At 46.4% G+C, this 18,339-nt stretch overlaps 1 protein-coding gene across 7 annotated transcripts in view; it reads right to left on the bottom strand.

Annotated features, from left to right (window-relative positions):
• The window catches only part of ZFP90 (ZFP90 zinc finger protein), a 29,750-nt gene extending 20,478 nt beyond the window's left edge, over positions 1–9,272 (bottom strand). Inside the window, exons 1-4 of one of the 7 annotated variants that reach the window (XM_055551096.1) lie at positions 8,422–9,268; positions 8,009–8,104; positions 1,269–1,420; positions 391–459 (exon numbers count right to left, since the gene is read on the bottom strand). In XM_055551096.1, coding sequence (XP_055407071.1) covers positions 391–423 — 33 coding nt within the window. In that variant the 5' untranslated portion in view covers positions 424–459; positions 1,269–1,420; positions 8,009–8,104; positions 8,422–9,268. Of the gene's footprint in view, positions 1–390; positions 460–725; positions 896–1,004; positions 1,122–1,268; positions 1,421–8,008; positions 8,105–8,421 lie in introns of those variants that run through there. The other 6 variants (XM_055551097.1, XM_055551095.1, XM_055551100.1 and 3 more) reach the window with 6 other exon arrangements.
• Between the last annotated feature and the right edge of the window lie 9,067 nt (positions 9,273–18,339).

Below are 18,339 nucleotides of genomic sequence, written 5' to 3'. Positions count from 1 at the left end.
AGGCTTCTGTGGCACCTGGGTCAGAAGCTGGGGCTCCTCTCTCCTTTACTCACAGTCACTTTCCCCTCTACAGTTTTCTATCCTGTCACCCCACCCTCCAGATTCCTAATCGAAAGAGTTCAAGGAATTGGCTTGGCACTCGGGAGTCTCAACATTGGCACTCCCCAACACGTCCACTCTCAACTCCTCCCACAAGACCACCCCTCCCTGGTCCCCTCCTTCCCACAATGCAGGCCCCCTTCGGAGAAGCCCGCTCCGCCCAGCTCTGAACACTCTGGTTTCGCAAGGCTAGGAGGCTCCGAGGGGGCGAAAGAGCCGGGAAGGGGATTCGCTCCAGTGGAGAACAATGACCGCTCCAAATACACCCCGGGGTAGCGACGGGCTGCTCACCTGGTGCCTGGCCGTCGGAGGCCTCGGGGCCATCCCTGGGTCGCCGGGCAGGGCTCCCAGGGACAGGGTCTGGGGAGAGAGAAGAGAGCCCACTCAGCCGGCTGTGACCGCCGACCCCACCGCGGCCCGCCCGCCTCCGCCCCCGAGCCACTTCTCCAGAGTAGAGAGGTGGGGAAGCGCGCGGGCCCCGCGTGGGCCTGCCTTCCCCAAAATGAAAGGCTCGCCGCCGGCCTGACACTCTCCTCCGGCCACGCCCAGTACCACCCGCGGGACCGTGGGCGCGGTCGCGCGCACGCACGCCAAGCCCGTGGGAGGGGCCGTCCCAACCGGCGCACTCGAAATCACCGCCTGCTGGGGCTCCGGACTTCGCGGCCTCGGGCCCATACGGTGCTCCGGCCGGCTCCTCCCGCTCCCGCTGCAGGCCTAGTTCTCGGCAATTCTGAAGCGCTCGGGGCGGCCCAAAGCGGCCCTAGCCGCACCGCGTCTGGACAATGGCACCAGCGGCCCGTTAGAGCGGGAAGTGCGCCTGCGCACGCGGAGCCCAGCTCCCTCCACCCCCGGCCGTGGCGGGCACGCGACTACACTTCCCAGAGGCGCCCGCGCCTGGGTCCCACCGAGGCTGCCGGGGAGGACACGCGTTTTCAGAGGCGCCCAGGTGGGGACTGCTGTGAGGGCCCAACGGGGCAGAGAGTGGAGCTTGAGTACTCCTGCGTGCGAGTAACAATCACCGAGCGTCTTCTCTGTGCCAGGGGCGTGTTGCTCGTGGCAGGATACTGCGATAAATCGGGCAGGAAAGATCCTGCTTTTGGAAAGCGAGCGTGCACTCCTGTGGACTAGGCAGTAAAACGTAAATATATAAACAAGACAATTTCACTTACTGACTTCAGCCATAGGAATGAGACAGTGAAGGGCACGGGGCAACATTGTCTCTTCTATGCCGTCTTCATTCGTGGGTCAGTGCTGAAGGCTTGGACACGGACTCCCCAGACCACATATACTACGACTAAAATACTTGATGAAATAGTTGGTACTAAAGAAAAAACAGAAAGCCTTCAGATGAATCCCCTGGTAGCCTCCTGAACAGTATTAAAAAACAAACTGTACTGTGTTTCCTGTGGTTAGGTCACTAAGTCCTGTTGATCCCTGTTGCCAGCCCATAGACTGCAGCCCACAGGCGCCTCTGTCCATGGGATTTTCCAGGCAAGAATACTGGAGTGGATGGTCATTTCCTTCTCCAGGGGATCTTCCAGACCCAGGGATCCAACCGGGGTCTCCTAAGTTGAAGGTGGATCCTTTACTTGACTGAGCCACCAGGGAATTACAATATTCAATCAGTTCAGCCGCTCAGTCGTCTCCATCTCTTTAGGACCCCATGTTCTGCAGCACAGTCGTCTCCATCTCTTTAAGACCCCATGGACTGCAGCACGCCAAGCTTCCCTGTCCATCAACAACTGCAGCCTACTCAGATTCATGTCCATTGAGTTGGTGATGCCATCCAGCCATCTCATCCTTTGTGGTCCCCTTCTCCTCCTGCCTTCAATCTTTCCGAGCATCAGGGTCTTTTCAAATGAGTGAGTTCTTCACATCAGGTGGCCAAAGTATTGGCGTTTCAGCTTCAGCATCAGTCCTTCCAATGAATATTCAGGACTGATTTCCTTTAGGATGGACTGGTTGGATCTCCTTTTAGTCCAAGGGACTCTCAAGAGTCTTCCCCAGCACCACAGTTTGAAAGCATCAATTCTTTGGTGCTCAGCCTTCTTTATGGTTCAACTCTCACATCTGTACATGACTACTGGAAAAACCAGTTTCAACTATATGGACCTTTGTTGGCAAAGTGATGTCTCTGCTTTTTTAATACGCTAAGTTTGTCATAGTTTTTCTTCCAAGGAACAAGCATCTTTTAATTTCATGGCTGCAGTCACCATCTGCAGTGATTTTGGAGCCCCAAAAATAAAGTCGGTCACTATTTCCACTGTTTCCCTATCTGTTTGCCATGAAGTGATGGGACCAGATGCCATGATCTTCGTTTTCTGAATGTGGAGTTTAAGCCAACTTTTTCACTCTCCACTTTCACTTTCATCAAGAGACTCTTTAGTTCTTTTTCCCTTTCTGCCATAAGGGTGGTGTCATCTGCATATCTGAAGTTATTGATATTTCTCCCAGCAATCTTGATTCCAGCCTGTGCTTCATCTAGCCAGCATTTCTCATGATGTACTCTTCATATAAGTTAAATAAGCAGGGTGACAATGTACAGCCTTGATGTACTCCTTTTCCTATTTGGAACCAGTCTGTTGTTCCATGTCCAGTTCTAACTGTTGCTTCCTGACCTGCATACAGATTTCTCAGGAGGCAGGTCAGGTGGTCTGGTATTCCCATCTCGTGAAGAATTTTCCAGCATTTGTTGTGGTCCACACAGTCAAAGGCTTTGGCATAGTCAATAAAGCAGAAGCAGATGTTTTTCTGGAACTCTCTTGCTTTTTCAATGATCCAGCGTATATTGGCAATTTGATCTCTGGTTCCTCTGCCTTTTTAAAATCCAGGTTGAACATCTAGAAGTTCATGGTTCATGTACTGTTGAAGCCTGGCTTGGAGAATTTTGAGCATTACTTTACTAGCACATAAGATGCATGCAATCGTGTGGTAGTCTGAGCATTCTTTGGCATTGCCTTTCTTTGGGATTGAAATGAAAACGGACCTTTTCTAGTCCTGTGGCCACTGCTGAGTTTTCCAAATTTGCTGGCATATTGAGTGCAGCACTTTCACAGCATCACCTTTTAGGATTTGAAATAGCTCAACTGGAATTCCATCACCTCCACTAGCTTTGTTCATAGTGATGCTTCCTAAGGCCCATTTGACTTCGCATTCCAAGATGTCTGGCTCTAGGTGAGTGATCATACCTTTGTGGTTATCTGGGTCATGAAGATCTTTTTTATATAGTTCTTCTGTGTATTTTTGCCACCTCTTCTTAATATCTTCTGCTTCTGTTAGGTCCATACCATTTCTGTCCTTTATTGTGCCTGTCTTTGCCTGAAATGTTCCTTTGGTATCTCTAATTTTCTTGAAGAGATCTCTAGACTTTCCCATTCTATTGTTTTCCTCTATTTCTTTGCACTGATCGCTGAGGAAGGCTTTCTTATCTCTCCTTGCTATTCTTTGGAACTCTGCATTCACATGGGTATATCTTTCCTTTTCTCCTTTGCCTTTCACTTCTCTTCTATTCACAGCTATTTGTAAGGCTTCCACAGACAACCATTTTGCCTTTTTGCATTTATTTTCCTTGGGGATGGTCTTGATCCCTAACTGCTGTACAATGTCATGAACCTCTGTTCATAGTTCTTCAGGTACTTTGTCTATCAGATCTAATCCCTTGAATCTATTTGTCACTTCCACTGTATAATCATAAGGGATTTAATTTAGGTCATACCTGAATGGTCTTGTGGTTTTTCCTACTTCAATTTAGGTCTGAATTTGGCAATAAGGAGTTCATGGTCTGTGCCACAGTCAACTCCTGGTCTTGTTTTTGCTGACTGTATAGAACTTCTCTGTCTTTGGCTGCAAAGAATATAATCAATCTGATTTCAGTATTGACCATCTGATGATATCCATGTGTAGAGTCTTCTCTTGTGTTGTTGAAAGAGGGTGTTTGCTCTGACCAGTGCATTCTCTTGGCAAAACTCTATTAGCCTTTGCCCTGCTTCATTCTATACTCCAAGGCCAAATTTGCCTGGTTACTCCAGGTATTTCTTGACTTCCTACTTTTGTGTTCCAGTCCCCTATAATGATGGAGAAGGCACTGGCAACCCACTCCAGCACTCTTGCCTGGCAAATCCCATGGACGGAGGAGCCTGGTAGGCTGCAGTCCATGGGGTTGCTAAGAGTCGGACACGACTGAGTGACTTCACTTTGACTTTTCACTTTCATGCATTGGAGAAGGAAATGGCAACCCACTCCAGTGTTCTTGCCTGGAGAATCCCAGGGACGGGGGATCCTGGTGGGGTACTGTCTCTGGGATCACACAGAGTCGGACAGGACTGAAGTGACTTAGCAGCAGCAGCAGCAGCCCCTATAATTAAAAGGACATCTTTTCTGGGTGTTAGTTCTAGAAAGTCTTGTAGGTCTTCATAGAACTGTTCAACTTCTTCAGCGTTACTGGTTGGGGCATAGACTTGGATTACTGTGATATTGAATGGTTTGCCTTGGAAATGAACAGAGATAATTCTATCATTTTTGAGATTGCATCCAAGTAGTGCATTTCAGACTCTTTTGTGGACTATGATGGCTACTCCATTTCTTCTAAGGGATTCTTGTCCACAGTAGTAGATATAATGGTCTTCTGAGCTGAATTCACCCATTGCAGTCCATTTTAGTTCGCTGATTCTTAAAATGTCGACGTTCACTCTTGCCATCTCCTGTTTGACCACTTCCAATTTGCCTTGATTGATGGACCTGACATTCCAGGTTCCTATGCAATATTGCTCTTTACAACTTCGGACTTTATTTCCATCACCAGTCAGATCCATAACTGGGTGGTGTTTTGTTTTGGCTCTGTCTCTTCATTCTTTCTGGAGTTGTTTCTCTACTGATCTCCAGTAGCATATTGGGTACCTACCAACCTGGGGAGTTCATCTTTCAGTGTCCTATCTTTTTGCCTTTTCATACTGTTCATGGGGTTCTCAAGGCAAGAATACTGAAGTGGTTTGCCATTCCCTTCTCCAGTGGACCACGTTTTGTCAGAACTCTCCACCATGACCCGTCTGTCTTGGGTGGCCCTACATGCATGGCTCATAGTTTCATTGAGTTAGACAAGGCTGTGGTCCATGTGATCAGATTACAATGTTATTTGATTACTTATGATAGTTCAGTTGGTAAAGAATCTGCCTGCAATGCAGGAGACCCCAGTTTGATTCCTGGGTCAGGAAGATCCGCTGGGGAAGGGATAGGCTACCCACTCCAGTATTCTTGGTCTTTCCTTGTGTGGTTCAGCTGGTAAAGAATCCGCCTGCAATGCGGGAAACCTGGATTCAATCCCTGGGTTAGGAAGATCCACTGGAGAAGGGAAAGGCTACCCATTCCAATACTCTGGCCTAGAGAATTCCATGGACTGTATAGTCCATGGGGTCATAAAGAGTTGGACATGACTGAGCGACTTTCACTTCATTTCTTGATTCCTTAGTATCAATAGTTTCGAATGCCATTGCTTAGTATCCCCATTTTGTACTTGGGGAAATATATAAATTATGGAAAATTTCAACACAAAGAATTAGATTTACATAATTATGTTTTGTCGGGAAGATCCCCCTGAAGAAGGAAATGGCAACCCACCCCAGTATTCTTGCCCGGAGAACCCCATGAACAGAGGAGCCTGGCAGGCTATAGTCCATGGGTTTGCAAGAGTTGGACACATCTTAGTGACTAAACCATCAATTATGTTTTATATACCACAAATAGTCTAAAAACTTCCTAGACTTAGACTTGACTTTTTGACATTAGAGAATCACACATTCATGTGGTAGAAAATAATTGCAAGTAAATGTTCCTTACATGCTTTATCAAGAGGATGGATATTAAAAAAAATAATGCTTTCCACCACTGCTGCAGGAATATAATGCTCTGGAACAAAGCAAGCATCATTCAGAAATATGAATGAGTGGTCTAAGGAGGCCGCTCTGATGCAGGGACTCAGTAGACTGAGACTTAAGGAGGCAACTGCAGGAACGTGAGGGAGAAAAGAATTTCAGGCTGAAGGAACTGAGGGTGCCGAAGTCCCACGGTGGAAACAAACTTGATGGGTTTTGGAAACTGATACCTAATGGAGCTGTAGCAGAGTGAAGGGGAGGGAGAGTGACACAGAGGTAAGACAGTTAGGCTGGGGTTTGATGAAGCAAAGTTTTAGAGGCTATAAGGAGTGTGGATTTTACTTTAAGTGTGATGGGAACCACTGGATTAGCAGCAGTGAAGTCACTTACTGCTATGAGAGGATAAGAGAAATATTTCCTGTTGTTCCAGAATTGGTAACCAGGACTCAGAGCTAAGATTAAATTCTTCTGCATTGAAAAGAGAGACAAGGGACTTCTCTGTTGGTCCAGTCATTAAGAATCTACCTGCCAATCCCAGGTCCTTCCTGGACCTGGTTGATCCCTGGTCTGGGAAAATTCCACATGCCATGGAGCAACTAAGCCCATGTGCCACAACTACTGTGTACTCTAGAGCCCATGCGCTGCAACAAGAGAAGCCACCGTAATAAGAAACCTGAACACCTCAACTATAGAGTAGCCCCCATTGCGGCAACTAGACAAAGCTCTTGCACAACAACGAAGACTCAGCACAGCCAAAAATTAATTAAAATAAAATAATTAAAAAAGAGAGGGACACATGGCATTTTTCACAGAACTAAAAAAAAATATTCTAAAATGTGTATGGAAACATTAAAAACCCCGAATAGCCAAAACAATTTTGAGAAAAGAAGAACAAAGTCAGAGGTATCACACTTCCTGATGTCAAGCTATATGATGAAGCTGCAGTGATCTAAACGGTATTGGCACAAAAGCAGACACATACATCAATGGAACAGAATAGAGAGCCCAGAAATGAAGCTACACTTATATGGGCAATTAATCTATGACAAAGAAGACAGGAATATACAATGGGGGAAAAAAGATAGTCTCTTTGATAAACAGTGTTGGGAAAACTGGACAGCTACATGCAAAAGAATCAAACTGATACTCTCTCACACTGTGCCCAAAAATAAATTCAAATGGATTAAAGGCTCAAATGTAAAACCTGAAATCATAAAACTTCCAGAAGAAAACATAGGCAGTACTCTATTTGACAGAGGTCTTAGTAATATATTTTTTGATATGTCTATCCAGGCAAGGGAAACAAAAGCAAAAATAAGCTAATGGCGCTACATCAAACAAAAAGCTTTTCCCCAGCAAAGGAAATATCAATAAAATAAAAAGACCACCTACTAATGAAACAGGACACCTACTAACGGAACAGGAAAAAAAAATCTACTGAATAGAAGATACTTGTAAATGATATATCCAATAAGGGGTTAATATCCAAAATATGCAGAGAACTCGTACAACTCAACATAAAAACCAAACAACAAAATTTTAAAAATGGGCAGAAGATCTGGACAGACATTTTTCCAAAGAAGACATACAGACATATGAAAAGATGCTCAACATCACTCATTTTCAAGGAAGTGAAAACAAAACCACAGTAAGATATCACCTCACACCTGTCAGAATAATTATTATAAAAAAGACAACAAATAAAAAATGTTAGGATACTGAGAAAAGGGAACCCTCATGCACTGTTGGTGGGAATGTAAAGTGCGACAGCCACTATGAAAAAAACTGTTAGAGATTTTTCAAAATATTAAAAATAGAACTGCCATGACCCAATAATTTCACTCCTGGGTATTTATCCAAGGAAAACAAAAACAATTACAAAAGATATATGTACCCCTATGTCACAGCAGCATTATTTACAATAGCCAAGTGCCCATCAACCCATGATGGGCAACCCAAGTGCCCATCAACACACGAATGGATAAAGAAGATGTGGTATATACACAATAGAATATTAGCCATAAAAAAGAATGAAATCTTACCATTTTTGACAACATGGATGGACCTAGAGGGCACTATGCAAGGTGAAATATGTCACAGAAAGACAAATACTGTTTGATTTCACTTGTATGTGGAATCTGAAAAACAAATGAAACAGAAACAGTTACAGATACAGAGAACAAACAGGTGGAGAAATAGATGAGGAAGATTAAGAGGTACAAACTTCCAGTCCTGAAATGAGCCACCGGTATAAAATTACAGTGTGGCAAATATAGTCAGTGACAAAGTAATATCTTTGTGGTGATGTACTGTAACTAGGTGATCATTTGATGTGTATAGAAAAAAAATCACTATGTTGTGTAACAGAACTAACAGTGTTGCAGGTCAATTATACTTTAAAACTAAATAAACAAACACACAAAGTCATAGAAAAAAAGATCATATTTGTACTTACCAGAAGCAGAGGGTAGCGGGGAGAGGAAATTGGATAAAAGCAGTCAAGAGATATAAATGTCCAGTTATAAGTAAGTACTAGAGATGTAATGTACAGCGTGAGCTGTATCATTAACACTGCTGTATGTTATACATGATGGCTTTCCATAATGGCTCAGGGGTAAAGAATCCGCCTGACAATGTAGGACACGCAGGAGAAACAGGTTTGATTTCTGGGTTGGGAAGATCGCTTGTAAGAGTAAAAAATAACCCGCTCCAGTAATGGCTGGGAAATCCCTTGGACAGAGGAGCCTGGCAGGCTACATACAGTCCATGGAGTTGCAAAGAGACGCGATTTAAGAGATAGAGCACACACCCACGTGAGAGTAAACGAAGAATTCTTCAGAAGAGCAAGCCTTCCACCTAGTGGGGAATCTGAGGTTCTACACCCTCAGCCAGAAGACTGTGAGAAAGAAAACACTGAGAGCCCCCCAGAAGGGGAGGGTTTATTAACTACCTCAAGGCCTCCCCAAAGAAAGGGAAAGGGGAATTAGAGAAGAGGATGATGGAGTGTAAGGAGAGCAGGCTGAATTTTCATTACTTGTGTATTAAGTGGATGCAGTGGAAAATGACTGGACTTCATTCCCCGGGGTGGTGGGGCACGGGTGCAGCTCACAACAGTTAAGAGGCTTTGAAATTAATTGATTATGAGAAGAAGCTGAGGAGTTAGAAGAGGCCGAAGCAGAGTCAGAGCTCGCAAGTCTAGTATTAGCAGGTTTCCTCTAAAGAACTCAAAAACACACGTCCATTTTATTGATGAAATATTTTAAAAATCTTTTAAAAGGCACTGGGGGATTACAAAATGGGTAAGGAACACACAGAGCCAAAATGAAGCAAAACTAACTCAGAGTAGTAGACAGAACACGGAAAACTAGTTTTCACCTGGAAGTCATTTGCCAAATGAGGCAAACCTGAACTTTGTCTCATGGTCCTGTAAGTACTGAGGCCAGGTGATGAAACTCAAACCCCATCCAAGGATGGGTATCTAACAGAAGACACACAAACACACCCCAATTCAAACTGGGACCCCAAAGGTGAACACCCTCCTGGTGGAGACTAAAGGTAAATTGCCTGTTTCAAATCTTGGCAATGAGTGGAAGAGGCGGAAAATATCTCCCCTGAGAATTTGTAACAACAAGAGGGTCCCTATGTGGATTTGCAACCTGAATTCACAGTCCCTGGGTGGTCTAAAAAACTGCAAGTTAGGGGCTTCCCTGGTGGTGTAGGTGGTTAAGAATCTGCCTGCCAATGTAGGGGACACAGGTTCGATTCCTGGTCTGGGAAGATCTCCGACATGCAACAGAGCGACTAAGCCTGTGCGCCATAGCCCGTGAGCCACAACTACTGAAGCCTAGGAGCCTAGAGCCTGTGCTCTGCAACAAGAGAAGCCAATGCAATGAGAAGCCCGAGCACTGCAACAAAAGGTAGCCTCTCCTTGCCCTGACTACTGAAAGCCCGTGTGCAGCAACGAAGACCAATCACAGCCAAAAAAAAACCCTCGCAAGCTAAAAACTTAGTTTCTGTTGGTCCCAGGTTAATGGAGCATCTGGCAGAAGTAAGCACAAATCCTGCCTGGAGGAAACTACGTTCTCAAGAAATAGAAGCTCACAGTCTTGAATCACAAAACACATATAGGAAACAAGGAACAAAGAATGACAGTAGGAAAAAACTGTATAGTCAGATTTATAACAATGTCAAATAGAGGGAGTTTTCAAACACAGAATTAACAATAATATGTCTAATATGTTTCAAAAATTATTTTAATAAATTCAAGTATGGGTTGAGTGTGTGAGTAGAGATCAAGATTCTTATAATCTTATAAAACAGAACTGAATAAGATCCAAGTAGAATTCTTATAAATGAAAAACTATAGTAGGTTACGGGCTTCCCTGATAGCTCAATTGGTAAAAAATCTGCAATGCAGGAGACCCCGGTTCGATTCCTGGGTCGAAAAGATCCTCTGGAGAAGGGAAAGGCTACCCACTCCAATATTCTTGGGCTTCCCTTGTGGCTCAGCTGGTAAAGAATCTGCCTGCAATGCAAGAGACCTGGGTTCTATCCCCTGGAGAAGGGAAAGGCTACCCACTCCAGTATTCTGGCCTGGAGAATTCCATGGACTGTATAGTCCATGGGGTCGCAAAGAGTTGGACTCGACTGAGTGACTTTCACTTCACTTTCATGTAGGTTACATTTAAAACTTCACACACAGAGTTAACAGCAGATTAGGCATAGCTGGAGAGAAAACCAGTGAGCAGAATCTAGACCTCAGGAAATTATTCACAAAAGGACAAAGAGAAGGAAAAGATGAAAAAAGCAGAGAGCTATAATATATCTGATCTGAGTTTCACCAGTGGCTCAGCAGTAAAGAATCTGCCAACAATGCAGGAGAACCAGGTTCGATCTCTGGGTCAGGAAGATCCCCTGGAGGAGGGCATGGCAATCCACTCCAGTATTCTTGCCTTAGAGAATCCCATGGAGAGAGTAGCCTGGGAGGCTACAGTCCAAAGGCAGACAAAGAGTTGGATATGACAAGTGACTGAGAATGCATATTGTATTTAACTGGGTTCCAAAAGAATAAAAGAAGAAAATAATGAGTCTGAGTAATATTTGAAAAGATAAAGGCTGAGAATTTTCAGAACTGATGAAAGCTACAAACTTACAGATTCTGGAATACCAACATCCCGAGCCAGATAAATAAAAAGACACTTACACTGAGACACATCTTAGTGAAACCAAAAAAACCCCAAAGATCTTAAAAGTAGTGATAGAAAAGACAGGTGATCTTTGAAAGAATGAGATGTCACTCATCACAAGCTCTAGGGATCAGAAAGGATCTCTGAGAGGCAGGAGGGAGACTTGAGCTGGGCTGGAGCTGGGTGTGCTCAGCCTTCGGCGCTCAATGGCAGTAGGATAGCAAAATGGTGCAAAGATTTATTCATTTTTTAACGTAAGATTTAAAAGTCTTCAAATGTCCATTTCAAGGATTATTTGTAAAACCTGAGAAGGGACCACCTGGAGATTTTGGAGGGCAAAGCCCCTTGATTCACATTGCTCTGGTGGCTGGCTTGGATTTCTGCATAGACATATTCACAGACAGACGCACACACCCGGGAGGAATCTCTGATTCCTCCTCATGTTCTGAAATCCCACCCCAAACCGAGGTACCCCTAACTGTTCTCCCAAACCAGTTCACCCAAGGTCTGGGTGGTAACTGGTGCCTGTCAGCTGACTGCTGATCCGGATATCTCACAGGGCTCTGGGCCCTGGGGAGGAAGCCAAACCCACTGAAGAATGGGGGGATGGTCTGCGGGGAGTCCAAGAGCAGCCTTGAGTAGCTCTAGACAGTGGCCCATGGGTCCCAGGCACGGTCCCCTTCCTTCTGCTGGAGGTCTGCACTCTGGACAGGAGGGTAGGGGCACCTCGCAGGGAAAGTGAGGCCGTACCCCATCCGGCTCTGCTGCTGGAGGTCAGGGGACAGTTATAGACTGGCAACAAAGCACAGACATCTGAGTGGCCAGTTTCCTCGAACAGGTTCGTACCTGCGGGTAGACCATCATGCCAGCTTGCAGTTACAAGCCTCCCAGCCAATCAAGAGTCATTTTCTTCTCTGCATCCTCCTGTCTCCATGACAACTACCTCAGCATCTGCTGCAGACTTGGAGTTCTCCCGCTGAAACAACTTTCCTGCAGGTCCAGTCCAGGTTCCCTGCTAGGGGTTGGGCTAGGGAGATCGGGGGGCGGGGGTCTAAGCATGCTAGTGGTACCCCAAAGCCTCTTCACACCCTGAAACCTGGTGGGAAGGGTGTTGTGGAGCAGAAGATGCTAGATTCAGCGGGACTCTGTCTCAGCCAGGGCAGAGGTAATGTGCTTTCTACGGCACCTGCTCTTTTACTGCCCATATAGATTTGACCGTTAACTCTTCACTAGGTCTGCTAAGGGTCTAGGTTTTTGGCTGGGGCCTCCTCTATAACACAAGCATATTCAAGTTCCAGTCATTTTAGAACATTCATTAAAATGTCCCACTCTCCGATTTCCATGAAAATTCGTGAGAGGATACGGGTCCCGGCAAAAGTAGCTGGCCCAAAACAACCCTGTTAAGTCAGAAAACCAGCAATTCCTGGAATACCAGGGAACTCAGGTCTCCTGACTATCTTCCATGTGCACATTTGAGCCAGAAAGACCAGACGGCGGCCCTGAGTGGGGGCTGTGTATCTTCAGCCATCCACTGCAAGATCTTTGGCTGAGCTTTGAGTCGGATTTGGGGAAGCGAGTCTCAGCACCCCGGTCCTCTACTGCAGATAAGACCAAGCACCTGCTTCAGTCAGTTTGCGGCTTCCAGAGCATCCTTCAGCGGAGCGTGGGGCTCGAGGGCCACCTGCCTGCCACTGTGCATCTACTGCTGTAAAGATATCCGCATAGCCAATAATGCAGTTATTGGAAGTTTCTGCCTGGCTAGGTGCCTCACATTCAATACAGCAACTGAATTTAACAACCTATGAAATGGATATTCGCATCCCAATTTTACAGGTTCAGAGAATTTAAGAGACGTGTCAAGGTCACTTAGCTACCAAGGGTCAGATCCAGGATTCATCCTATCTCAGGCATGCTCTTGAAAAGTGAAATGTTAGTTGCTCAGTCATGTCCGACTCTTTGCAACCCCATGAACTGTAGTCCACCAGGCTCCTCTGTCCATGGAATTCTCCAGGCAAGAATACTGTGTGGGTAGCTATTCTCTTCTCCAGTGGATCTTCCCAACCCAGGGATCAAACCTGGGTCTCCTGCATTGCAGGCAGATTCTTTACTGTCTGAGCCACCAGGAAACCCTGTGCATATACTCTCCCACGTTACAGTTGAATCCCTAGTGATCCTGTTCCGAGGGCCCTCCAATGGGGTCTTCTGCCTGCCTCTGACCCTATAGGCTTAGCACAGTTTCCCCCCAGACCTCTCATGCCCCTCTGTGGTTCACCACCCACTAGTCATCAGAACAGAGTCTGGCTGGCACTGAGACTCACCTGATGGTCACTGTGCATGCAGGCCACCACACTTTAAACTGTACCACCGAATTTTTTTCTTATTGCCAGTAGATTCAGGGGCTAAGTTTTCATTCATTACTAGGTTAACCCATTTAATATGTTGTAATGGACATCTTTTTTCCCCTTCTGCTCAACATCCCTTCCCTTCTGTCTCAATAGCACCCCCCTTTCTTGAAGGAATTTCTTATCCCTCCTCTATGAAGGGATGGCTGATGAGGGGTGGGAGAAGGGAACGGGAAAGGGGGATGAGAGAGAGAACATAGGAGCGAAAGATTGTCTGAATGAGTCCTGCACTAGCTGGATTTGTGTGTGCAGCTGTTGCCCAGCTGGTCCATAGTTCGATCACATGCACCAATAATTTCCTCTGTTCTATGCCAGTTTAAAATGACTTCTTCATCTCTTGCCACTAGAGTCCTAGATACTACATTACAGGAACCACCTCTGAACTTGAAATATGCAAAACAGATTAAAGCCACTCACTAGCCCTGTACCCAGTTAACTGGGCTGAGTCCATGAAATGAAGGCTTTGCTTAATCATAGAGGGCGATGGATTTTGAGATCAGCCAGGCCAGCTTCTTCATTTTATAAAAGCAACAGAAGCCCAGACGAGGAAAGACACTAACTGGAGAGGAAGAAAATGGTATAGGAAGGAAAAGATGCATATGATCAGCTAAAGGAGATTCTTCAGTTACATTGTAGCATCATATATATGCATACACACAAGTGTATTTAAACGTGGGGTTTAAAACCTTCTAAACTAAAAAACGGATAATAAAAAATGACACATTGCCATATTGGTCTTTCTCTTCAGCTCCATTTACAGGACCGCTGTTGTGTGGTCTCCTGCATGTGTCTTTCCCTCTCTGGGTTTCTATTTCATCTTTAAAAGGAAGGCTCTAGTTTGGCTGATCCAAAACCCTATTTTATATTTCTTCCACAACTGCTATGCCTGGCTCAACCAGGAAAATAATGACCTGAGTGGAGGTGAGAAAACAGGAAAGTGAAAGTCACCTGAGTCCTTTGTCCCTGCCTTTGCCTGGAGCTGATGGCCACAGATGCGGGAGCTTGGGCGTTCTCTGCACCTCCCTGCCAGAGTAGGGGTAAGGCAGCAGTGGGCTCTGCGGTTACCACGGCAACCCAACTGCTGGCTTATTCTCTGTTTCCCTCTAGTGGACATCCAGGATACCTACAGCTCTGTCATTTTTCCCTTGGGCGGCCTGTTCCGCGGGCGGCTGTCCAGGGAGGAGGCCCTCCTACAGGCCCTGCTCTGCTAGGCCGTTCTGAGCCTTGGCTTCAGTGGGCCTGGTACCCATCCCACCAGTTCAACCATTCCAGCTTCTCTCCCCTGGAGCCATGTTTCTCTGACTTTGTTGCCCATGCCCAATAGTCCTAACCACTCACCCCTTCCAGCCAGAGTCCTGGGGTCTTAAGGGCTCTTACCTAGGGCACTTCCAGAATTCCCCTAGAAAGTGCAAAGTCCAATATGATGTGAAATAAAACACTCTTCCTTCAGCCAGACCCCACCTCTCACCCCAACAACCCTTAATTAGAACTTCAGCTTCTGGAGCCACTTTTCCAGATGGACTTTGTCCATCCTTAGGATGGGGTCCCATAGACACAAGAGCCTGGCCAGGATCCAGGAAGGGACCAGTGTGGTGTGGGCATTACCAGAGCTGGGTATGGCAGCCTCAGTTGGGAAATAGACAAGGCTTCAGACAAACTAATCCAGTATGGGACTTGGTGGCGGTCGGGGACTGGAGGAGGATTTCCCTGGTGGTCCAGTGGCTAAGACTCTGAGCTCCCAAGGCAGGGGACCGGGGTTCATATCACATGCTGCAACTAAGAGTTGGCATCCCACAGCTAAAGATCCCACATGCTGCAACTAAGACCCAGAGCAGCCAAATAAATAAATACTTCTTTAAAAGTATATGCATGAATTAAAAAAAAATGTGACTGGGGATGGGCAGTGACAAGGTTGGTGGTGCAGGGTACACTGGGAGCAGGCATGGGGAAGGGGGACTCTCCCCAGCTTGAACCAGAAAGAAAAGCTTCTTGGTGGATGCGATGTCTGAGTTGAAGCTCCAAGGATGAACAGACACATGGGCTAGAGTAGAGATGTGAAGGGACTGGGAGGTCTTTGGAGTCTGCCTTCCTGAGGATGCTGTTCCTCATCAGGGTCCATGGATCCTGTCCTTGTCCTTTTCCTCTTCTCACCCTGCTCCCTCTCCCTGGGCAGTCTCCCCCAGTCCCAGGATTATAACCAGCATCCCTTTGCTACCTGTGATCCATTCTACCTTGTCACATGCAATCCCTTATACCTGGACTGCCCTTGACTTACATGCCTCGCTGGGGAACCCATCGCTCAAGACCCACCTTGATATTCCTTCCTTTTTGGTGCCTTTTCAAAACCAATCTTTCAATCATACATCCATTCTACAAACTGCTGTTGAGTACCAAGCGTTAGGTCCAGAATGGGTCCCTACATTGTAACTGTTCACCTGTCTGTCTCTCCCCAGCTGACCAGGATCTCTTGGGGGTAGGGGCAGGCAGGATTATGTCTTTCGTTTTCCTAAACCTCAGCTTTTAAGATTATTCCCTGTATGAATGGATGGCTGGCTGAATGAATTTAGGTATAGCATCTGCTTGTAAAACCACAAGAAACACCCCAGTTACCAGAGCTGGAACCCTCTGACTCCCAATTCTGTCTCCTGACACTGTCCCCAAAGAATGTGCCATATGTTATTAAACTGAAGTGAATTAAAATTTGCTTGAAATAACCACAGACTCCCCCGCTCCCCTGAGCCTGCAGTGACCATATTACATCTCTTCCAGGCACAGAAGTTTGACATTTCATTGCAAAGTCATTTTCTTCTCATTTCCTTATGTTGCTAAAATATTCTATTTCTCTTCACTTCCCCTTTGTGTTCCCATTACTCACATTTAGTTAAATTTATCTGCTGCCATTTAATCATCTGAGATAGGCTTGCTGGTGGGGACATTCTTAGGGCACTGCCTTCCAGACCATCTGTCTCCTCTGGGGCCACTCTGAAAACAGGACCCACATCCCTGCCCCAGGGCTTCTAGGCTGACCCTCAGACCTTCAGTTTGTCCCCAAGGCAACTCTGACTTCAGTCCCCTCTCCCTCCCATAGCTATTGCCTTCCTCACCCCAGCTTTCTCCTCTTCTATTTCCTGGGGTCTGGTTTTCATTCTGCCTCTAAGCTTGACATCTTATAAAACCCCTTTGGTCACCCTGAGCAAGGGGCCTCACAACTGTTCTCTCATTGGGTTTCCTGAGAAAATCTTTAATGGTACAAGGTACCCAACAAGGCAGCCAGTGTGGGGGAGTTTGGTGCCTGCTTGGGACTCGGCCATATCCACCATGTTTCTGTGGCTGCTGGACACCTTTCTTCTTACCTGCCCACCTACCCGCATCACGTAAGGGTGGGGAGTATTCTTTTCCCTGGAGACAGTTGGCAAAGATCAGGAAGGCAACTTTGGCTTGAAGTGGAATTCCAGTTTCCCTTCTCAGTAGCTGTCACTTAGGGAGCTGGGGTTGCCCTTGGGACTGAGGGCTTAGAACTGCTCAGGACAGGGGTGGTCAAGGCCCAGTGGCCACAGAGCCCCTGCCTGGGCCCTGGTGGGGGGCAGGACCAGGAGCCCAGGATGGCTGCCATTTCCTGGGCATTTGCAGTGTGCTGGTTGCTGTGGGCACATCTGGAGAGCTGGGGCCATGAATCTCCTCTTCCCAGGGGGATAGTGAAGGATGCTCGCTCCCCACCTCAAGCTTGGGGAAAGGGGCTTCTGGGAGACCACTGCAGAAAGCTCAAGACATGTCCTTTGGAGCCTCAGGGACACAATGAACTGGGGCGACTCGTGCCAGAAAAATCCTGATGGAAGGAGACAGGCTGGCCAGATGGCTTCGCGGTGCAGCTAGGAGAGTAGTCATGTCGGGATCTGCCTGCCCGCCCAGAGATCAGGAGGGCAGAGGATGAACGAACATTTGCAGAGGATGAGAGGTGGCGCTGACAGGAGAGAGCCAGCATGGGGCTGTCTCACGGCCTGATCAGAAAGCCTCCGGGAGGAACAAAAAGACATCAGCCGAGGGGTGAAGAAGGGGTCAGGAGGCGATTTAGCTTAGATTTCACCCAGGGGCTGGAGAAAAGGTAGCTTCATAAGTACGTTTAAAGGACAAAGGGAGACAAAGATAAATTGTTTTATAGTTAGTTCTGTTTTATGAGTCATGTCTGTAGGGCTACACATAAATTCCTCTTTTTCCTTAATGAAATGTACGTCATTCTTGTGTCAATTCAAAACATCTTCATCTTTCTAGAACAAGGTCGTATTTCCAGTCTTTACTTATCTATATTTTCTATGGTCTCTGGTTGCCCTGAGGTTAAAAACATCTATTATCTTTATTATATCTGAAATAGTTTATGCCCTAGAACTCTTATTTCAATTTTCACAACAACCCTGGAAGGGAAGGGCTCATGTTAGCCCTGTTCTGTTTTTGAGGGTCAGAAATTCAGAACGGGGCTAAAGGGTACACAGCAGTGAGTGGCAGAGGCAAAGTCTAATCGGAAAAGCCAGGCCTCTATTGGGGTGAGGGTGCAGGCAATGGTGGTGCAACAGGGGGTGAGGGGCAGCCTCCCCCAAGCTCCATCCCCACCCTCATTATATATATATATATGCACATACATATTTATTTGGCTGGGTCGGGTCTTAATTGTGGCACACGGGAACTTCATTGTGACATGTGGGCTTAGTTGCCTCGAGGCATGTGGGATCTTAGTTTCCTGACCAAGGATCGAACCCTCATCCCCTGCATTGCCAGGCAGATTCTTAGCCA

Source organism: Bubalus kerabau, chromosome 17 (assembly GCF_029407905.1).
Source record: "Bubalus kerabau isolate K-KA32 ecotype Philippines breed swamp buffalo chromosome 17, PCC_UOA_SB_1v2, whole genome shotgun sequence".
Classification (NCBI taxonomy): Eukaryota; Metazoa; Chordata; class Mammalia; order Artiodactyla; family Bovidae; genus Bubalus; species Bubalus kerabau.
Note: the sequence above shows the minus strand (reverse complement) of the source record. Positions and strands in the feature narration are given on the sequence as shown.